General features: G+C 36.5%; 1 protein-coding gene across 1 annotated transcript; it reads left to right on the top strand.

Annotated features, from left to right (window-relative positions):
- The first annotated feature begins 549 nt into the window (after positions 1-549).
- LOC121733566 lies at positions 550-22,879 on the top strand. The gene is made up of 21 exons (XM_042123857.1): positions 550-692; positions 3,459-3,619; positions 4,014-4,241; positions 4,693-4,901; positions 7,869-8,166; positions 8,936-9,168; positions 9,777-10,338; positions 10,964-11,154; positions 11,669-11,786; positions 12,427-12,628; positions 12,983-13,321; positions 13,679-13,925; positions 14,364-14,519; positions 14,956-15,241; positions 15,908-16,244; positions 17,813-17,950; positions 18,683-18,840; positions 19,558-19,704; positions 20,919-21,106; positions 21,401-21,544; positions 21,990-22,879. Exons 2-21 carry the CDS (start codon positions 3,479-3,481, stop codon positions 22,141-22,143), a joined length of 4,476 nt encoding a protein of 1,491 aa, XP_041979791.1. The 5' UTR covers positions 550-692; positions 3,459-3,478; the 3' UTR covers positions 22,144-22,879.
- Positions 22,880-24,375: the final 1,496 nt, after the last annotated feature.

Here is a 24,375-nt window from a genome sequence, read left to right as displayed (position 1 = left end):
GTTGTCAAATTTTGAATGCAGTCTTGTTCTAAATCATTTAAAGAACATAAATGCATTCATAAAAAGCCCCATTCACTGCAGGACTGCACGGCAGTCCTGCACTGAGTGGCCTCTTAACTCAATACGTAATTTTTTGTGGGTTAGTACACGAATGCTTAACAGCGTCCAATTTAATATGTGTATGAAGTTTTTATTAGTAAGGGGGACCAAGTTTAATTACAACCTAAATCTTAACCTCAAAACGCAGATTCTATATATTGCTATTGAAATTGTTAAGGCGTTTTGTTATATTAATAACTTTTTAATTTCTTCACTTTCTTGACATACTTCCCACTTCGCAAGTTACACATCGTAAAATACGTGAACAAAGTGGCATTTTAATTTTCAATTATTAACGAAGTGTCTAAACTCTAAAATCCAAATAAGGTATCTATACAACCTAAGACTTAATTCAAATCAATAAAAAATATATATTGTCAGTTGCGAAATGACGTTGACGTTATATTTTTTTCTTTCATTTACGACATTTTACGAGGTGCTGTAGTTGCAAGTTGCAACGCGTTTGCTTTGTTATTTTGGAGCTAAATTATTTCTCTATACAAATGAATGTTTAGTAAAAATGTGCTCAATGAATTTCTAGCTAATAGAAGATATACGTTTTACATCCCTATGTGTTTCATCTCGAGCAATCGGTAAGATTTTATTTGTTTATGTCAACTAATAACTTTGTTTTTGTTTGGTATACTTACGCGATATTCAATAAGCATTTCTCGAACTTTTGTGACTAATTTCTAAGCTTTAGGATAATCGTTTATGAAATACAAAAATTTACTGACAAAATATATAAATTATAAAACGTTGTTTTAATTCAAAAACTTTTTCTCTTCAGTAGCATTATCAGTTTGTTATTATGCGCTGCAACGAATGCATCTTACAATTTCGTCATTTTCACTAATTGCAACGTTTTAACAAAGATTTTTATAAAAGTTGTGATAAATTAAAGAGATTTTTGCGGTACATAACTTAAAGAAAGTACCTATTGAGTATTTCTTAATTATAATATCAGCAAAAGCTCATATTTTTGTATTGTTGTTATAATCAGAAATAAATTTATTACTATTAAACTCTTTCACACACCACACACACTTGGAACAATTAATCATGTAAAGTATATCCATCATGGTGTAAAACATGACAAAATTATATTATTATTCTTTATTATTTCAATCATTCATACATACAATATCTACTCTCACCACAATACAAAAGACAAATTAATTAAAAGTCAAAAAAACTTAGTGCAAGCAGAGATCATTAATAATAAATTAAAGTTAAAATAATCATATCAGCTTTCAACTTTGAATCTTATTCATTTTAATTTCTAAGTACAGAATTGTCTTTTGAAACTGTTACCATCATCAAACCTGTATAGTAAGTTTATTTTATGCAATATGATTTTGATGCAGTTTTATCATAATAAATCTTCAAAATGATGTTCTCAGAAAACACCATTTAACCCATCGATCGTGGAATAACGAGACACAATAGCTTTTTTATTGTTATCGCTGCCGGATGCGGCCGCTTAGGGCTTCATGAATTAAACTCATTCCAATAATTGGCCAAGACTCCAAAAAGCAGTTGCTTGTGTGGTGTCTAAAAGAAAATGTTTTGCTATCTAACAAGATACATAGCTGTAGATTAATTATAACATCAATAATAATTATTAATTACTAGCTGTCCCATGCAGTGTTTATTACTGGAAAATAAATTGTTATATTTTCCCACAGTAAAAAGTAGCAAATGTGTTAATCCAGGCTATCAACTAACTTCATGCCAAATTTTATTAAAATCGCTCCAGCCCTTTAATACATGAAAATGTAACAAACATACAAACTCACAAACTTTCCTTTATAAATAATATTAGTTTGATACTGATATAGCAAAAGTAAGTACAAATAGTAGGTTATTGCTTTGTCCTTTCTTGCAATCCAGTGATCAGATAAGATCGAAATATATTTATTTCATAGTGGTGAAATGAGTCATGTTGATTCCTTATCATAAATCCACCACAATTTCCCACGAAAAACAGGTCAAATTCTCTGAATAATGAATATTTTTATTCAAATATATTTTGTATAAAGTAATTAAAGTAATATTAAGGTCAAATTTTACCCCCCATGTACATTGTTCAGTTGTTCAAAAATATGGCTCATCTACTGTAATCGGGACCTCTATTGCGATGCATCGCATTGTCGCAACGGAATAACGCATTGTAATGTTGTATACCACATCTGCGTTGTATCCACGGTGCGGCTTGCGGGCTGCGACGCGACGACGCGAAAAATAACTAATCACATTAGCCGCGTACTGACCAAGAGAGCCGCCTCGCAAGGCAGCCTCGCGCGGCAGTTGCTCGCTCGGTCAGGACGTGGCTCGCCCGAGGCAAACGCATGCATTGCCTCGCCGAGCGTGCCGTGGCCCGAGCCGAGCGTTGTCGGTTTTTGTCGATGCTCAAAGGCGCCTCGGTACGTTTGCCGCGCTCACTCAAGACGGGAGTGTTTTGCCTCGCTTATTCGTTGCGTGTTTAGTACTTATGCGTCATGTATAAAGAACAGTGTCTCAAACTAATACAACTACATATATTATGGTGAATATAGACGACTTTGGAATGCGCAATGTCCTGATTACACAAATAGGGGACTAAGGGAAGATGCATGGAGAAAAATAAGCCAGCAAATGAACCTTCTAATAGCTGAATAATTAAATAGGCAGTGGTGGCGACAGCTTTCCCAATGTGCGGCCTTATGTGGTCTCGGGAAAACTACACGCACGCGCGGTCTCTATTCGACTTCAAGTTAAATTGAGCGACGATGCTGGCTCGGCCTTAAGATGGCTCGGCCTTGCCGCGCGAGGCAGCTTCGGATTAAAAAAATGCAGACCGAAGCCGCCTCGCGCAGCATGCGTACCGCGGCAAATGTCCGAGGCTGCCTCGCGAGGCGGCTCGCTTGTTCAGTCCGCGGCTAATTGACATACTGTACTTATTGTGGCACAGCAGAGTCCCTGACAGTCACAAAAAGAACTGCAAAAATATGTTCACTTCAATATTTCCTTAAATATTGTTTAGTGTGTACAAATTGGCAATGACCTTGCCATATTATCAGGTCATTGAACTTGTATTTTACTCACATCGAGATTTCATGTAGGTGTCACAGCCTCAAGGTTGTGTGGACAATCAATCTATTTACCTCCTATTAGTACCTCATGAGTGTTTTTCGTATTCATTTGTAGAAACAGTAGAAACAGAATACTGCTGCAGGCCTTGATGCTTTGATTTCTGAGACGTAATGTTAGTTGTCTTGTTTGCTACCACATTTCATAATTATTGCATCTAAATTGTGAGTCATTTATATAAGTTGTAGAAAATTCAAGAGTAATTTTTATTTTTTGTTTTATTTTAGATGAGTGAGACAGAAACAAGATGGACCCGAAGTACAGGCTGCTTTTGCAGCGTTACCAACAAGATATAATCAAAGACCTGGACGTTGAATACATATTAGACCAGCTGTTAACCAGTGATGGAATACTCTTTGAGGAGTATGTTCACATTCGAGAGAATATGGTAATGTAGAACTTGTAAATATTTTGTTTAAAATATTATGATATTACTGAATTCAATTTTCATAAGTTGGCATTGCATCTTTAACTTTATTTTTTTTACTTTTAGACCCTTTTCTAAATGAAAGGAAAAGCTTGAAAAAGAATAATAATTGAATGATACTATTTATATTTTATACATAAAAAATATGACATAGAAAATCCTCCTAATATCTAGCCAATCTATAATCTATAATATATATAGCCAATGCTATAATTATTATGATGAATGACGAACCGGTGGTAGGCCCCATGCAGACGACGATCTAAAAGTGTTAACTTTGTTAACCTATTTAGAAATAAATATGTATTTTCATTTCATTTCAATGAATTACTAACATTATCATGCATTATTTCAGAACGACAGAGTAGAACGTATCAGGTATCTCATAGATATACTTATTAAGAAGGGCACAAATAAGTCATATCAAGCGTTTGTAGACACACTAGCTAAGGACTATGATTGGCTCTGGCAGAAGTTTACCACGGAGGATGGTAAAGATGACATTGAGAATAGTTTTGAAGATATTCTCGGCCGAGGTGACGTACCTCGCTTACCTGAGTTCTATGTGCCTCGAAATTCAGTAGTGAGTATTTTGCACAAAATTATATTTCAATTGACCAAGAAGAAGAAAAAAATTTCAAACCCTTTGCTATTGGGCACACTGAATTAATATAATACTAGCTGTCCCGGTAAACTTCGTGTTACTTTAAAATCTTCCCTGGACTTCTACGAACATTTTAAGACTAAAATCAGCCCAATCCGTTCAGCCGTTTTCGATTTTTAGCGCGACTAACACATTTGAAAATCCATTTTTATATATAAGAAGATTATAGTCTAGATTTATTATTTAATAACAGCTCTTTTATTACTACTACTTTTACTTACAATGAAAATTAGGGGAAAAAAGCATTATAATACTTATGTACATAATATAAAAGTAGGCTTCTTCATAATATCATGTATCAATTTTGTTAATCTGATGTTGCAAACAATGTTTCCTTTAATCCACATTTTTAATGTAACTTTTTTTTCAGGAGAGAGAAGTAGCTAGTAAATTGAAGGCACTGACTAGACATAAGATCCTGGCTCTATACGGCATGATAGGGTCGGGCAAGACTGTGATAGCCATAAGCGTACTGCGGCACAACCGAGACATAGTTACGTCTAACTTCAATAGTGTAGTGTTTTGGCTCAATCTAAGCAACTGTAAGACTGAAGATGATATTGTTAACCAACAGAAAAAGTGAGTGTTATCTATTAAAATATTAATATGTTAAGTATAGGGTAAATATTATTTGATTGTTATTTTTTTGGCTAATAAATGTTTCGCCTAAGACACTTAGATTACTAGAGCTTTCTATCTAGCCAATCATAAACCATCTGTTTAATTACTGGTTCCATTTCAAAATGTTATAATGATAAAGTTGAGTTTCTTATGTCGGCACTACATATAGGCGAACGCGTTGGCATTTCGCCCGTTCTACACATTGGGCCAGCGCGCCGTCCAACGCGTCGGCCAATGCGTTCGCCTATAGGCGAACTACTACATATATGTAGTGCCGACTTTATATTTTCGTGTCAAACAATTTTGGAATATAAACGTTTTGTATTTAAAATCGCTTGAGAAACTCATTGGTGCAATATGATGCGCACACGCATATTATAATGTCTACCAATAACGTGTTATCGTCTGATCTCGATCTACCAATAAGGACCCGTCTGATCACTCCACCAATAGTGTGTGCCTTTTCACCCTAATTTATTAGGGTTATTTAATAATATATCTAGAGAGAGAGAGCCGTGATGCGCAAGGTGTTCCTGCGCATCGCGGCCCCCTGCGTAGCGGGGTGGTGTCGGGTCTGTAGATGATCGCTGGTAGAGTTTCGGTAGGTTCCATCGTACCCGCAACTCTGCCTTAAGCGATGAGTGGACCACCATGGAGTTTTAGGGCCTTCGCCCACTGCGACTTTTAGTAGCGATGCAGTCGCGCGACTATGAAGCGCATGACTGCATCACTACTAACGCGCGTTAGACGCATTTGCAACTCCATACAAAACACACACCTAGCGACTGCATCGCGACTGTATCGATGCAAATATGCGACAGTATCGCGACTGCATCGCTACAAAAAGTCGCAATGGGCGCACGGCCTTAGTGGGTAGACAGGAGTCCCACATAGCCCGGTCGATATCCCCAATTTGCCGGGGATGCGTAAAGCATTTCCCCATGTTAAAAAAAAGGGTTATTTATTAATACATAGTTAAAAAAACTAAAAAGCACCCTTTTTTATGTTTTGTTTCAAAAATTTCAACCAAATATTGTATTTTCATTGGCTCCTAACACGTATGCAAAGTTTCATATTAATTTGACTACTGCAGAAAGGTAAAAATCGTGCTCAAAGATTCCGTTACATACGTCCCTAATGTAACGGAATTACGCTGTATAGCCCAAGCTAATTAAAGCGTGTTAATAATCGGCCAAGTGCGAGTCGGACTCGCGCACGAAGGGTTCCGTACCGTTATGGAGGAAAAATAGGCAAACAATTGAATTTATGTATGGTAGCCCCCCTTAATTTTTTATTTTATTTTAATATAATTCTTAAATATTGAAGTTGACATATTATAATTAAGGCCTTTGTGAAAATATCAAATGCCTACCTGTTGCCATTATTGATATCGAGCAAAAAAGGCCAACAAAATCACTTTTGTTGTATGGGAGCCCCCTTTAAATATTAATTTTATTTTGTTTTGTTTTTAGTATTTGTTGTTATAGCGACAACAGATATACACAATCTGTGAAAATTTCAGAACTCTAGCTATAGCGGTTCTTGAGATACAGCCTGGAGACAGACAGACGGACAGTCAGACATCGAAGTCTCATGAATAGGGTCCCGTTTTCACCCTTTGGGTACGGAACCCTAAAAATCAAACTCCGCGCCCACCTCTTCCATTCCAACAGCCGATCACGTTGTGTACTGATTGTATTACATAACACGCGCCAATTTTGTCCACCCAAAATACATAATAAGAAGCGTCACGGCAAGGATAAACCTGTTAAGATGACAAACTATTTATCACATTACTGATTCTTTTGTTAGCTCTTGTAATATTACGAGTATTTATTATTTAAGTATGGTTTTGGAATGTCACTCAACTCTTGAGTATTGATTATTTAATATTTTACACCCAATGTTTTAAGATTAAGAATGGGCTAAGACATGCAATGTTTCGTTTTAGTTTTAACCTCATAATAAGAATATTGATTAGTCTTATCACACTAATAAGTAGTGAAAGTTTGTAAATGTAAGCGTATGTTTGTTACGAAAAAAATACCGAACGGATATTGAACTTGCTGTATTTTTGTTCAGGCTCTGGACTACTACATGGCTACAGTTTATCCTGATAAAGTATAGGGTTCCCGTAGGATACTTTAAAAAGCAAGTATTGTAAGCAGTACTTAGTAAATTACGCACACAATCATCCATACTTTCATACTAATATTAAAGTGAAAGTCTGTCTGTCTATTACCTTTACACGCTTAAGGGGATAGGGATTTTTTCAAGGAACGCAACTGGCATCCCTTAATAAGTTTTACGTATAAGTCTCTTGTTGGTAAAATTCATGGGTGGCAGCACAGAAATAAATCAAGATAGAACGGCGACGCGCGTGCGTTGCTAAGGAATCGATCGTGTCAATTTTTGCTTTGTTAGAATAAATAACTTACCCGTGGAAAGAAATACCTCCTTTTGACCGATTCACTTTCGTACTTCTGTTTTTACAATAAGACACTGCACAATGAGGCATTTTTGCACAACTGCTCCGGCGTAATCAAGTCGAGACGTGCACGCTTACTAAATGAACGTTCAACAAATCTTGCTCACTTGTGCAAGATTGAAACACGCGTACTCCACCCGCTTAGCCGTTCTATCTTGATTTATTTCTGTGGGTGGCAGCCATCGCTTACCATCTCATATCTGTATGCTCGTTTCTTTGTCTATTTCAAACCCAGTTGAGAGATCATGACTAATATTAAATGGATAGGACCGAATGACATAGGTCCGCCATCTGTTTATGGATCAATTTCTTTGATACATAGAAAGTAAGCTGCCTAGTGGCGTTACAAATCCGAAACTTGTGCTATTTACTTGACATGTACTGCCACCTAGAGTTCCACATTCCCTATCTAACATCTAATTACATATATCTTTCAGATTACACCGCAAGATCTCAACAATGTATCCAACTCAAAACTCTCTAATGAACTCTACAATGTCAATGTCAAGTATTGGCTCCACTGTTGACTCTTTGACCAGCTATGACTGTACGTGGCAAGAGTGGAAGGACAAACTGAAAAGAGTCTTTGAAGATCCAATATTGAAGGAGGCGTTGTTGGTGTTAGATGAAGTGAATAAGAGTGATTGTTTGAACGCATTCGACGTTGGCTGCAAAATACTGATCACGACTCGAGATACTAATGTTCTGGAGAACTTTGGAGCGGTGAAAGTCAATGTAAGTTGTTAAATTACTCGTTTTATGGCAAAGCCTAGGCTTCTTACAGACGGACTTCAGACTTTAACGGCACTCGTCGACGGCACGCGTCGACGGCAGCCGTTGACAAGTGCCGTTCGTCTGTGAGCGCTCTTAAAAGTAATGACACTTCATACTAATGTTTGAAGTGCAAAACCTTGTGTGTGAGCAACTACTAATCACTTCTTAATGAAGAAACTAATGAACCACATGTTGATTAAATTTGCTATTGTTCTATTATTATACAAAAGTACAGTATTAACGCGAAAGCTCTTGTTCTATTACTGTACAAAAGTACAGTATTAACGCGAGTAGATCTGGTGCCTTACTTCCGAAACTGATATCGATTTCGATTTTCGATTTCAACGGTTTTTTTGACACTTTAGACATCTAAAATATGTCTAAAAAATGTCAAAAAACCGTTGAAATCGAAAATCGAAATCGATATCAGTTTCGGGAGTAAGGCACCTGCATGATAAAATTCTAGATTTTATACACCAGTCTACATAGTGTGTATGTTGCACAGTGGCGTATAGGCACCACTATGCAACACACTCATCATCATATCAGCCTATAGTCGTCCACTGCTGGACATAGGCCTCTCTCAATGAACGCCAAGATGACCGATTTCCTGATTCCTGATTCCTGATGCAACACACTACATCGTTTTAATTCCATAAATTCGTAATTATAGCCGGTAACATAGGCTACAATTGACATCTAAACTATAGGTTACTTTTTATCATTGCAGATAGACAACCACTTCACTGAATCGGAGTCATTGGAACTACTTGCATCATGTCTGGATATCAACGTAAGCTCCTTACCGCGGTACGCTAAGAAGTTACACCATCTGTGTGGAGGCAGCCCATACGATATGGCTCTCTTAGCGGCCGAGTTTGCAGAGAATAGAGAGATATTAGTCCACGATCCAAGCCGATGGAAGTATTATATTGAGAAGCTGAGGAATAGGGAGTTATTCTCGTGAGTATAATAAAAGTAATACCGTAAAAAGTACCGTACTTTTTCCCGCCAAAAAAATACCCTATGTTTTCCCTGTTGTCTACTCTATATCTGTGTCAAAAAAATCAATCCTATAGAGCAGTGTTTTTCAATCTGTAAAGGGGTCGCGAAATCAAAAAAATTGAAAAACACTGCTATAGAGTATATACTCTATAGCAGTGTTTTTCAATTTTTTTGATTGAAAAACACTGCTATAGAGACGGACTGACTGACGAAATCAAAAAAATTGAAAAACACTGCTATAGAGTATATACTCTATAGCAGTGTTTTTCAATTTTTTTGATTTCGCGACCCCTTTACAGATTGAAAAACACTGCACATACGCGACGCGAGAGTTTAGCGCGTCCAAACCAAAGAAATTATTATTAAAAATGGTCACGAATTTTTACAAACTAAAATAATTTTTAATTAGCCTTCTATGAACCTAATTTGCTTAAATAATTCTCATAATTGTTTTAATATTATCTAACTCATAAAATTAACATAATCATTGTTAGTTTGCCTTATACATATTAGGATTTTCCTTCTACTATAAATTTATACAAACTACGTCTTTTCTTACATTTCAGATTTTCGAAACATTCGTATAAACAAATGAAAACAATAGAGGTTTGCATCAACTCGCTAAAACCGGACATATTACCGTTGTTTAAAATGCTTGCAGTATTCCCGGACGATGTAAAAGTACCAGCTAAAGTTGTAAGCAAACTTTGGAACGTAGATATACCTAAAGTAGAAAGCATAATGCGACAGTTGAAGAGCAAATCTCTAATAACACAAACATATGATTATGAACAGAAGAAATATCTGTATGAGATCCACTATTTGATTATGAACTATCTACGCACAAGTACAAGCGATGAGACAATGAAGAAATTGCATTTGGATCTGCTCAAAAGTTACAACTACACTAATGATAATGACATACCAGTAGAAATACAGGATGATGGTTACATAGCTTTCTATGTTGGATATCATTTACTACATACTAAAGACTTGAATAACGCTTGGAGAATGTTTAGTAAATTATTTTTGAATTTAAAATTCATTGGCAATAAAGTGAGGTTGACTGGTATAGCTGATGTCAATTTGGATCTGCAAAACTATGAGGAGAAAATAGTTAAAAATAATGTAAGTATCATAATTTATTGCAAACAAAAACTTATACGTACTGACTACATACTACTACTGACACATTCGTAACACTAATATTATAAATTCGAAAGTGTGTCTGTCTGTCACTCCGTCTGTTTGTTACCTTTTCGCATCCAAACCACTGAACCGATTTTGCTGAAATTTAGTATGGAGATACTTTAAGTCCCGGAAAAAGACATAGGATAATTTTATCGCGAAAAAATTGTAAGGATCCCGCGCGATAAACGAATTTTGGCGCAACGGAGTTGCAGGCGTCATCGAATTGCATTTGCTACTGGATGCTAGATTAGATTGAAACATAATATTTTTAATGGGCCAGCAATCGCGCCAGAATCCATTGATACTCGTACGCTTGCTACTGTCTCGTAATATGAGAGAAATTGATACATAGCCAGATGGCCGACCTACATAATTCAACTGGCAACGTCGCACCCAGTATTACTCGGTGCGACGTTGCCAGGCATCGGCACGGTGTTTGTATGCGACTTGACGTATGCGAATTATAATAATTGCTTAAGTTGATAAAAATGCTATGCAATAGCTTTTTTACCGCGAAAGTTCCCGAGTACCACACGTATTTATTATTTTTCATACATTTCAGAATCACGACAGAGACCTGCTATACAGTTTAAGGTGCTATTTGAACAGATTTGGGTACGATCTACATCGTTTTCCATACACTGACATCATACAGAGTATACTACAGAACGAGAGGCCCGGCATACTGTATACTGCCGCTATGAATGTGGCTCAAGAGAGATGCGCGAAGAATGAACTGTATTTTGAGTTTCTGTAAGTTATTATTTTTTTATTAGTTTAATATTATCTACAAATAATAAAAACTATTATTCGTAGAATATTATATTCTTGTAAAAAAAAATGTTTTTTCTCAGAACTGTCATTGTGTGGGTTGGTTCTATTTTGCATAAATAGGTCCACCTGCCTTGAGAGTTAGTTGTTTTTAAACATACTGAAACATACTGAAACTGAAAGTAATAATGTGTCACCAGCTAAATGAGATCTAGGAATATCTGACCCATGGACTGGACTATTTTTTTATTAAATGAATGTACTTAATAAAAAAATAGTCCAGTAATCCAGTTAGAGCGCTTAAAAACGAACGGCACTTGCCGACGGCAGCCGAATGCCGCGTGCAGTCGACGCGCCGTACGTCTGTAAGAAGCCTTTTTGCCAAACTATCTTAAAGATTTGCACAGCCTATATTTCGTAATGTTAATGACGAGGGTAAAACTTATAGGGGTTTAAAAAAAGATTTGAAACTGATTTGAACTGTATTTAATTTCAGACATGAACAAGACTCTGAAGAACTGAATCAGAAAGTGATAGATGTGATGGAAACCGTCACTTGTGTGTGTTTTCTCGGCGATTTGGTCCTGGTGGGAACTAGCAGTGGTCTTATAAAGGTATGCTTTGTTTACTAATATTATATAATTGACTAGATGTTGTAGAGTTTTATGGAAACCGTACATTTTCCCGAAAAAATAGCATATCTCCCTTCACGTGGTCTATTCTTGCTCCAGTAGTTATTAAGATAATAAGCAATTTCAAATAATTTTTCCTGTTTTTTTTTCACATTTTCCTCTATTTCTTCGCTCCTGTTAGTCTTAGCGTAATAAAATATAGCCTTCCTCGATAAATGGGCTATCTAACACTGAAAAAATTTTTTCAAATCCAACCAGTAGTTCCTGAGATTAGCGCGTTCAAACAAACAAACAATACTCATCCGCTTTATAATATTAGTATAGATTTAAACCTAGCTAGCTATACTCAAAGCTACGACCCATCGTGATTTTTATCAGTTGTTCGCGTCACGTTAAAGAAATCTGGAAAAAGTTATGGAAAAGCTCTCGAAAATCACATTGAATGATTTTTCATTCAATGTGATTTTCGAGAGCTTTTAAAAGCACAAAACTTTTTTTTACTACGAATAGCTTATTTAGAAATACGTTATTATTTTTACATATAATCGATAGACTAAACAATCGATTAAAAGCAAATAAGTACTTACTCGAAAAATTTAACCACATATTTATTTTTTTACAGTTCTTCCAAATAGATACGAACAAACTTATAAAAGAAATAACGACGAGCGAGTCCTATATCAAGTGGATTGGTGTCTGTCCCGTCAAGCTACAGCTCGTGGCGTCTTTGGCGGGTGGAGTGATCAAACTATGGTACATCGATGACATATCAACGTCGCACAATCAGGTGAATGATAATAATGATGATGACGTCATAGAAGAAGGTACGTTATAATAAACCATATTTTTAGTCATGTATAGTTTGTCAAAAAAGTGGCAACATCGTAGCGCCATCCCTTTTTTCTTAGATTGATTTGAAAGGGATGTTGCCATTTTTTAATTTCTTCACTTTTTTGACAGACTATAGATAAGGTGAAAATAGTAAAGTAACTATGTTTTTGACGTAGCGAATAAACGAAATTAATGTTTTATTTTGGCTGGATTCAGTGGCTTTAGTCAATGGCATTCATGAGTCATGGCATTAGCACAATGTCACTTGACAATCTGTTATGCAAAAGCAACTTGACTAAACGCCCTGCTCATGCAAAATAATTTTAACTAAATTTAACTAATTTCAGAAGCAGAGGAAGCATACAACAATAACTATCCAAGCAACAAAATAATCACATCTAAAAATGGTCAATTTATAAACTGTCGCTGGACAAACAATGAGGAAAAACTCATAGCTCACACGGCCAAAACTATTACCATATATGGCATAGACGGTAGTATTATTCAAGAATTAGATATGATAGACAGAGAAATACTATGTTGCGTGCCATGTAACTATGATAAGAATGTGATCATAGCGTTCTATAATAGTTTCTACAGCTTGGAAATGATTGACCTAAAAACGAATGTGCGACAAAGCTTGAGCGAAGAGAATGATTTGGTGCTCAATATTTTGACAGTGCCAGGTAAGTTGTGGTGAAAATGTAAATACTGAGATAGTTATCATACGTCACAAAATAGCACAATTTGATATTTGGTATGTAGATATTTTGTGTTCCGCTTAGGCACATACATAGGATGTTTTTTGTGCCGTAAAATGTGTGGTTCCCTCTTCATAAACGAATTTCGGTGCAGCAAGTTGCGGACAACATTTAGTACTTTGTTACCGATTGTATTTAAAAGATTAAATATAATGATAAATGATTAACCAAAAGCAAGGCTTTTGCTCGGTGAAGTTGTCGAACCTGATTCCAATTACGTATAGTTAATCCAGATCAGTTTTATATTACATTTTTTTAGCATTAAATTATGTGACATTCCAGGCACTAAGCGTATACTCGTGCTCAAGAAGAGAGAAGTAACAGAATATATTTACCAAAGTCCGAGGTATAGAGGGGAGAAGCGAAGATCTGTAATCACCAGCTCTATGGTCAGAGACAACATGTGTTTCTTGTCTATGGCCGTGAACAAGACTGGCACTCTGCTCTTCGTGTCTACGGACGATGGACGAATTATTTGCGTAGATCTCATGACTTATGTGTACCTGTTCGATCTACCTAATAGGAGAGGGTATGTAAATGTAAACTTTTAGAACTGTTTAGTCTTAAAAAATATAATATAGAAATATATAAATTTAATTGACGTCGATCGAACGACACTCGCTTAAATTTGTATATAAGGTCCGGTCGTGGAGCCCTTAGAAATTTGTATGATGACCTATTGTTGTCTCTTTCACTCACATACAAAATATCGTTACCATTGCATGAAATATAGTCTTAATTTTTATACATCATATTGAAACGAGCCATTCGTTATAGGGGGAGTGTAAGATACAATAACGATGGCGAAAATAACGAGATGGCGAACTATAATGTACAAGTTTTAAATATTTTGTCTATACGAAGAACTATCGTTTTATTCAAATCACAATATAACATGGTAAATATCGGTATATAAAGCTCTTTTACACTTCACATGCTAATTTATTTTTCTTTCATTTTTTTGCAGTAACGTAGTGTCAATGGCCATGAGCGAGGAGTCAAATCGTGATGACTTCGAGCCCGGCTCAGACGTGCTGTTGACTGGCACCGGAACTATAGAGAACTCCGCCAAAGTGTGGTTCTTGGATGCGTCGTTTATAAAGCAGAACGCTGATAAGAATGGGTAAATATTATATTATTATTGAATATAATTTTTAAAGGTTAGGTTTGAATAGGATTAGTACCTTACTGCTATTTTAATCCAATATTAATAAGGCTTCCATCCATTCCAGATTCTATCAAATAGCAATATGATATTCTCTTAATACGGCAGGCAAAACATCCTGCAATAATTTTTGATCAATTAGATAATTAAAAATGTTTGACGTTGGTTTGACTGCGAGATGCGTAAGAGCATCTCTGTGGTCGTAGCACGATGCATCTCGAACTTGGCTACTATTTTTATCACTATGATAAAAATTGAGTAACTTCTTATTTCGTCTCGGTGAACTAGTGCTAAGACTGTTATAAACAGAACTATTCGCCTATCTAAGTGCACCCAGATGCAAACAGAAATGTTAAATGTAATTATAATTAACATTTCCAACAATTTCTTACAGCAAAGTACCGCTTACAAAGAAATTCGATGCGTCTTTCATAAACGTATCATCGCCATACACTCCAAGCTCAGTAAGCAGTAGTATTCCCCAGTCGACACATAATACACCGAAGAGACACCAATCCTTTGTCAACAGTCAGGAAGTGACTAAGAAAGTCGTAAGAACTACCATGAGTCTGGACAGACATTCACTCAAACCGTTGAACTTGAAAGGCATATGTAATGGGAACAGTGATAGTACTACACAGCCACTGATAGCCGTTGTTGACAAGAGTGATAATATACAGGTGATTATTAACTTTTGGAACGAAGTTCCTTATCGCACGTTGCGAAAGGGGACTAGGCGAAAAAAGTCGTAACGACACTTTTTTATGTAGTATGCTGCATAGTAGGGGCAGATGGCGTTGATAGTAATTCCTGGGCGTCAACTACATGGCGTTTTTTAATAACTTCGTTCCATCCGGGTGTCCCTTGACACCTCAAGTTTTTTAAGCATGTTTAGTTTTTATTAAGAAGTATATTATGTGTGTTAAAATTTAACAAGTGCCTGTTTTCAATTGTTGCTTATATATGTCACGATATCATAGTTATTTTTATATGCCTAAAAGAAAATAAGAATGATTGAAGAAGAATATACTAAAGGAAAATTTAGAAAAGACATATAAGTATTACTTAATCATGTTATAAGTAATATCTAATTCAAGTTCTATCAAAATCGGTCTAGGGCTTAGTCTATTGTCGTTTTAGAGATTTAACAGACAGACAGGAACACTTTAGGGCCTGTTTCACCACTTGCTGATAAGTGACGAATAGGCTATCCAACAATTAACTTGACAGATCAAGTATGGAGAATCTGTCAAAAAAGTTGTAAATAGCCTATTCGGCACTTTATCAGGAAGTTGTGAAACAGGCACTTAGAATATTAAATCATAATCAAAACTTGCATATTTCAGGTAATGAGAGGTACGAAATTACTGACACAAATCATGACCAATAGGGACGAGAAGGTTACCGTTCTGAAAATAACACCTTGCAACCATTATGTCATATACGGTCTGAACACTGGTATAGTGAGGAGATTCACTATCAAGACCAAGGAAATCATAGATATCATGGACACTTATAGTCCAGTGGTATATTTGAACTTTGTGAGCTCAAATCTGATGATAGTTGCCGGAGAGAATCAATGTATGATGGCATACAGTTTGGTCGGTGATAAATGGGAGACTATGATGCTGCAGAAGGGAAAGGCTAATTTGGGCTCACAGGATCTACTTAATGGTATACAAGGTAAGTAGACTCGTCATTTTTCGCATTACATCTACTTTTGAATAGTGTTTTTTCACGGATAAAACTTCAAATCAGATCGAGTGTATATCGGATGTGTTATAAGTTTAAACAATCAAATAACAATAAAGTGTTCATACAATAGTTAAGTTCCGCCTTTCTATTTATTATATCTATATATTATATAAAACTCAAAGGTGACTGACTGACATGGTGATCTATCAACGCACAGCCCAAACCACTGGACCGATCGGGCTGAAATTTGGCATGCAAGTATGACGTAGGCATCCGCTAAGAAAGGATTTTGATCAATTCCACCTCCAAGGGGTTAAAATAGGGGATGAAAGTTTGTATGTAATAATCAGTGGTCGGCGTAGGTAGTGCCATTTAGGGTGAATGACCTCAATTGTATATGTTAACATGGACACACCTCCGGGATCGCGGGATAAAATCCCGCGTTCCGAATTATCGCGAATAATCAAGTATTTATTTTACAATTAATGAAAAAAAACGAGTTTTGAGTCATAATTTCGCCGGATAAAAAAGGCCTAAATAAATGAGTCACTAAACGTTTTTCTACGTCTAATATTTCTTCAGCCATGTTTTGCTTAGTTGCCAGTATGAAAAAAAAAGATTACGCGTCAAAATCGATATCTATTATTTATTAACTAAACATAACTCTTTCTTTTTAATTATAATCCATATTTATTTAATACCGCAGGAGCAAGACGTGTGCGGGGTGCGGGGTGGCCCGCACCCCGCACACAGCAAGCAGACACTTGCGAGTAGCGCATGGCTTGTTGTTCTGTGTGTAGCATTTTTTTTGCGCGTGAGTTCAAAATATCCCATCCACACATAACAGACGAAAAGAACAAAAAATGTTATATTTATTTGGATATAAGTAGTATATCGTAAAGCACTTTCAGGCTTGCCTGTGTTGCCTGCGAATGATCGCTCGGTTGTTTGCGTCGAATGTTTAACGGTGCCACTAAGCGAATTCATTATTGTTTATTGTTGTTTAAATATATTTTAAAAGAAAGTCAATATTTGATAAACATTAAATGGATTTTTATAATTAAACAATCAAATTGTTTGCAGGTAACACAGGCAAGCCTGAAAGTGATCTATGATATACTACTTATATCCAAATAAATATAATCACATTTCTGTTAATTTTTTACTTATTTGTTAATATCATATAAAACTTATAATTATGATAAATAAATAAAAAACTAACAAATTATTTCTTTATTTACGTTTGTCACAATATTTGTTGTTTAAATATCAAATTCTGAATGTATTTCCGATTATATTATTTCAATGCGAATCCCAAAATCGCGGGATTGAGAGGCATGTCCACGTTATGCCGCGATTAACGAATCCCGCGGGATGGCACTACCTACGCCGACCACTGGTAATAATACTTCTTGACGCAAGCGAAGCCGCGGGCAAAAGCTCGTAGCTGATAAAAAGGTCTTCTTGTCAAATGAAAAAATACAGCAGTTTCATACAAAAAGTTTTTTCTCAAGAACTCTGCTGATTTTTTGCTTCTATTTTGAATGTAATTTTAGGTGTAAAGATAAGGAATCGCAACGACAACGAATCCAACAGCAGCGAGGAGAGTGTGGAGCGAGTGTACTCGTACTCTGACGTCAAGTCGTTGTGTAAAGGGAGTAATCTTGTCAACAGCTATTGGATACAGGAGATCGGTGAGTTGACTATATCAATCGTCTTACAGCCAACATTGTATAGCATATTCATTGTGTTAGGAATGCGTTAATCTGCTTCGTGCTTGGGTAACTTCAGGGCGCTCACGTATATAATAACTCCCACACCGGTTTCGATGACGGTGGCCGGCTTCATTGAAACTAAGCATTAATTTTATAGTGCCCAAGTGTGTGCGCAGTACACAAGAGCACTCTCGATTCCTTTTATACTCGTAACCCAGTCGGATGGACGACCGACACGACTGGCGAGAGATCAGGCGCAGGACCGACTTTTTACATGCCCATCTGACGCATGAATCATCTTACTTGTCAGACAATCAGGAGGCCTGCATTGTCCTAACCAAACTTGGAAATTACATGTTTCCAACGCGAGAATCGAACCCATGACCTCCGAGTCAAGAGCCACGCTCTAAACCACTGGACCACAGAGGCGTTTTAGGTATACTGCAACAGCTAACCAACAACACAATATCTGAAGAGTGGCTACTTCGCCCAAAGAATACTGCATACATCATCCACAATGCAAAGGCCTTATTCTTAATGTTTGTTAACCCTAACCTATTTAGTTAGTAAGAATAAGATTAATTTATTTTTGAGCCTAATCTAACTCAACCTCAAAAAGAAATATTCAACGACAGTTTAATACTGTCTTATTGCTATAGGACTTATAAATTTTATCTGAAGTTAATTCTAATGTAAATATTATCATTTCAGGTCTAGTCACAGTGGAATCGAACGCTACAGTGAAAGTGTGGGACACAAATCTGAAAGTGTCTAACGTGCTTAACGGGCGAGAGTTCGAGACGTGCGTCGAACACGCAGACATGCAGAAGAATACACTAGTACTGTGTCATCACGAGTATAGCTTTCAGGTGAGTTCAGAATTAGAAAATTTTATTTGGAACGAGGTTCATTATCGCGCGTTGCGTAAGGGGGCTAGTCGATAGACGGAAAATGTTGTAACGACATGACACAAGAGCATTTTGGCTCTAGTTGTAATATATGCTATAGTTGTAACTTGTAAGCCGTGCGGTAGCGCGTGTTTCTCTCTCTTTTTTATAGCTTCGTTCTATCCGGGTGTCCCTTGACACTTCTCAAGTTTTTTAACTACTACTACACAACACATAGTGAAAAAGATACAGAACATAGTTTGAAATAAAATATGGACGAATTTTGCATCGACAGCGTGCAAATAGATAGATGGATCGCTCATGAATGCCGGCCTTAATGCTATCACTTTCGCATACGAGTTTTAACGGACCAAAATAACAGACAAGTAGCAATGACTCAATAAACGAATTTCTGTATCACTATCACTGACCACTGTATCCATGATTCTATATCTGTTTAATTCCAGTAAAATATTCAGAATCTACCAGTATCAATGTACCATCGAGGAAATTGATTCCTAGGCAGATGGCGGACCTAAGCAATTTGGTCGCGTTAAGTCAAACCCATCCGATCGATCACAGCTAACATTGAATTGACATAAGCCGACCACATGACGTAGGTCCGTCAACCGCCTAGGAATCAATTTCCTCGATGGCACATTACCAATCACTTATATTATTATCCAAAATAATTTTCAGACATTCAAAATCCAGAAATGCAGAGACAAAGACGGCTTCGAACTGAAATCCCTGAAGCGGTCGCGACTCAACAGCCACATTGTGTCGTGCGCGTTGACGGACGATGGCAATATACTGGCGCTGGGACTCAGCTCGGGAGATATCGTGGTGAGTTTACTGACTGCACAAAAGAGCATGTTATTGACATGAAGAAGTTAGAAGAGTATACGGTGAAGGACAACATCGTGAGGAAACCCGCACATGGTTAGTCCCAGACGCGACGTATTGACCGACTATGTTGCGAGAATGTTTTATGTACTTGGTCAACCATACGGACATTTAAAATCTTGTTACAGTATTTTACTTCGCTCTGAAAATACTGTATAAATCATCCACAACGGATGCAAGGCATGGTTTTTGGTTGTTGATGATATTTGTCATTTGATTATAATAATACTCCCCACACCGGTTTCGGTGACGGTGGCCACTTTCATTGAAATCAGGCCTGTTACGCAGGAGTAAGTAATTTTATAGTGCCCATGTGTGTGCGCAGTACACAAGAGCACTCTCTATTCCTTTACACTCATAACTCAGTGGGACGGACGACCGAAACGACCGGCGAGAGATCAGGCGCAGAACCGACTTTTTACATGCCCATCCGACTCATGGATCATCTTACTTGTCAGACAATCAGGCGATCAGCCTGCAACTTGGAAATAACATGTTTTCAACGCGGGAATCGAACCCACGACCTCCGAGTCGAGAGCCACGCTCTAAACCACTAGACCACGGAGGCATCTTTAATTGTTGATTTATCAAGTCACAAAATAATCCATACTATGGGAATACCAATATTATAAATAGGAAAGAGTCTGCTGTTACCTCTTTACCAAACCGCTGAACCGATTTTACCGAATTTATCGAACAGATACTTTTTATCCCGGAAAAATGTATGGTTCTCGCGCGATAAATGAATTTTGGCGCAACTCCGTTGCGGGCGTTGTCTAGTGTAGCGTATTTTTTAACATAATTGATTACATAGATTAGGCGAATTCATCGATAGCTTATTAAAATGGGACATCAGTTAGCTTATGCGCTACGATGTCATAAACATAACTACCTTTCCTGTCCCCTTAGCTTCGCTGTATTTGCGAAAATACAAAAGTGAAAGGAATGCATTAATGCGCTCGCTTACTACTGGTTGTAAAACACACTCTAAATGTATATTATTTTGTTTTAGTATCTTGTACCGTTTGTGTGAAAAAGAAATTACCATATCCATGAATGAGGAAAAGAGACAAGTAGCAATATGTCAGAACTTTTCTGTCTTTTGCAGTAACATATCACAATACATATTATACACATTTTTAATGATATTTCAGATATGGAACGTGCCCAAGAACTGGCAGATGCTACTACTGAAGCACCACAAGTCGCGAGTACAGTGGTGCGGCTGGTCGCCCACGCCTACATCCGGCCCTGACGAGCCTCCGCTCGTGCTGCTTAGCGCCGCCACTGAGCTCGTGTGGTGGGACATATCGTATCTGCGCACGCGCAGCGGGCAACCGAGGTGAGATTTGGTGCGCCCGCTGAATATTTAAAGTCACTGAACTCTGAAGAGCCTGCTATGACATAATTTTTCATTACTCTTTTGACGTCCGTTTATTCGCTTTCATAAGTAAGGGCTCTCACACAAAACTGGGAATTCGCATCGCAATGTCATTTCAGTATGAGTTTTGTTGCAGATTTTTGCGATGCGATGCGAATTCGCAGTTTTGTGTGGGAGCCTTAAAAAGTGTTTTTATAAGTACTACATTCTGTTAAATTGACGCTGTATGTGATAATTTTGCTCATGCTATTACAGGCCAAGTCTCGACGCTGTAACGCCCATGACAAGTCCAGTAGACGCGAGAAGCGAGGACAAACAAGCAGACAAGAAGGCCAACTTCTTCTTTGGTGACAGTGTCAGCTTGCATCAGTGTTGGAAACTCAACTGGCGACGGAAAACGTAAGTGGAAATTATCTATTAGCATATTTTTTTTGTTGGCTTGTGGCACTGACACCGGGGGTGTACTTTGCCACATGCAAGAGTAATATTCTTACAATATTTTTTACCATATCGTCAAGTCTAAAGTCTAGTCAAAGTCAAGTCGGTCAATTCAGTAAAGTTGTAGACGCTTTGCAGCAGCAGTTGCAGCATTTGCCTACACTTGTGCACGATAACGAATATTTAACGATTAATATTCTACCAATACTCGTAGCCCCGCAGACTAACTAAACCATGTTGCAGTTTGTCTTGTATTCTTCTGTCTGTCTTATATTTTGAAAAAAAAACATTTGATAGACAATAACTGCTACAGTGTACCTACTCCTTTATTTTAAGGCAGACTTTGTTGAAATCTCTGGCATAAAATAATATTTTTTGGTTTTTACCTACTCTATCTTATTTCCAGATTTAAAGAGGGATCTAGAAAAAAGGAGATACTATCGTGCATCAAGCTATCCGGTCTTTACGCGAGTCATGTCTGTCACGATGACAAGTTCGCATGTTTCGTGACAGTCGACGACACGGGACAAGCACATATCATGAGTGTCATGGATTCTTAATGCTGTTCTGCTCGCACAATATCTATTGTCTCTCTCGCTCAAAAGGAAGGAAAAAGGATACAATTTCACACAAATGCTACAATTTCAACGACACAGGACATAATATGAGCGTCATAGAATCGTAGTATTGCTGTCCTGCTCGCACAATATTTTAACGACAAGGATACACGCACACGTTTAGCGTTATCCAGGACTCGTAGCGTTGTTGATATCCCGCTTACACAGTATATGCCGTCTCATTCGCATATTGACGATCGCTGGTGTACTTTTCAGTAAGATATTATGCAAAATGCTGAAAATTGCGAATGAAAATCCAAAAGATGCTCGATATTCTAAGATTAAGATCGATCAAACGATCAAAAAAGTTATTTTGGTAAATTAAGTACTCATATGTACTGCTAAATGTGCTTTAAATATGAAATTATAATATGTGTTACTTATGAAACTACTGGTCATATCGTAGGACAAGTTAGTCGGATTCTATTGTCTTTTGACTGTTAGTATCTTGTAAAGTATAATCATAAACTCACTGATAAAGTGTTAAGACAGCATTTTTCTATATTACAAGGTTTGCTTGTCTCTTTCTGGCATATTAGAAAATTAACGAATGACAAGGACAGCGAACCATAAATAAGTTTCACTGCATTAATATATTTATCAGTAAGAGGGAAAGTCTATAGCTTTATGATTTAAGTTAAATAAGTTTTAAATACGTATACCTAAATAATGGTCTCAAATTTAGAACAATATTAGTAATTTTTTTTATTTTAATTTTTTATATGGAATTGCTTAGTTTAATTTGTCAAACTTATTTTTATGGTAATTTTTTTTCAAAACCTAAACATAGAATATAGCATGTAATATTTTAGGAGTCTAAACTATCTTCCAATATTAATAATTAATCATGTTACATGTTATTATAAAAATTATGAGATTTCGGAGATTTTAGAAAATAGAGCTCTCTGCTTAGCTTATACATATACAGGTGTAACAAAACTAAGTGATGATACTTTAGGCTGTGTATGTGTTCCTTATAGAGAGTTTACTGTGAAAGTAGCAGCGCTGAAAGACAAAAAAAAAATACTTTTGTATGGGTACGCGCCCCAGCGTCACGAGTTTCCCCATACTAAAGTGAAAAAAATATATTTCAGCGCTGCTACTTTCACAGTGAACTTTCTACGAGGAACACATACACACCTTAAAGTATTATCACTTAGTTTTGTTACACCTTTTATAGCCCAGGTGCTAAAATAATGTTTGCAAAATCTTCTCAGGATCTTTTTCTTAGTCTTAATGCCATTACATATTATGTAGGATATTAACAAACAAAAGCCAATATTTTTAATACGTTATGTCAATGCTTTTGTAAATATTTTGCTATCATTTGACAACGAAATATACTTGTAATTTATACTTCATTTTATAGCGCAACATAATATTTAGTCCTAAGTATATCTCATTTTGTTTCTAGTGTTTTGCCTCAGAGTTGTATAAGTTCAGAGGTAAAATATTTTTAAACGAATCGTAGTTGTATCGTAATACTAACCCACCAGGTTGCTTTTATATTATAGTTAAATACCGGACAATAATAGACAAGCTTTAACCACTGCCAGAAACTGCCAATAACATTCGCATTTTCAAGACTTGTCAAATAATGTTTAAGATTGCAATAAATGACAGATTTACGAAGAGAATTCTCGCGAGAGACTCGAGAACTGTACAGTGTACATTGTACAGTAAGAAGAGGGTAAAACAGCCAAGTAAAAAGACAAACATCCAGATGTTTCTCGTGACTTCTCGGCGTGAATTTGAGTATTTAGTACTACTCGCAAATATGGCACATGCATGAAGAAATATATTTCAGATGGGGTAAGAGTGAAAGAGTCAATTTCCAAAAGGGATAAGTAAAGTATCTCTTACCCCAAATGTAGTTTCTCTTACCCCATCTGAACTCACGAAATATCACGAATTTGAAGGCTGATTCATATTATGGAATGTGATCTTATAAATGTGATCGTGCCATTTTTGATAGAAAATTTTTGTAAATAGCTAAATAGAATAATTTGAATATAGTTAAATGGTGCTATGGAGTAAGGAATGTTGCCGTATGGATTACAACATTTATTTACCTACCAGTGGTGTTATATCTATAGATTTTAAATGTAATAAGTAATTACCTTCTGAAATATTTTTAATGATTATATTTTACATTTAACTTAACTCTAATTTATT

Source organism: Aricia agestis, chromosome 14, assembly GCF_905147365.1.
Source record: "Aricia agestis chromosome 14, ilAriAges1.1, whole genome shotgun sequence".
In the NCBI taxonomy this organism is placed as follows: domain Eukaryota; kingdom Metazoa; phylum Arthropoda; class Insecta; order Lepidoptera; family Lycaenidae; genus Aricia; species Aricia agestis.
The sequence above is the reverse complement of the archived record's forward strand: the minus strand, read 5'-3'. Positions and strand labels throughout refer to the sequence as shown.

Excerpts from the sequence above, each read along its gene's own strand:
- LOC121733566 (XM_042123857.1), top strand. The coding sequence starts at position 3,479 with ATGGACCCGAAGTACAGGCTGCTTTTGCAGCGTTACCAACAAGATATA. Across the intron at positions 4,242-4,692 it reads ATGTGCCTCGAAATTCAGTA|GAGAGAGAAGTAGCTAGTAA; the intron begins GTGAGTATTTTG and ends CTTTTTTTTCAG. Across the intron at positions 13,926-14,363 it reads GATCTACCTAATAGGAGAGG|TAACGTAGTGTCAATGGCCA; the intron begins GTATGTAAATGT and ends ATTTTTTTGCAG.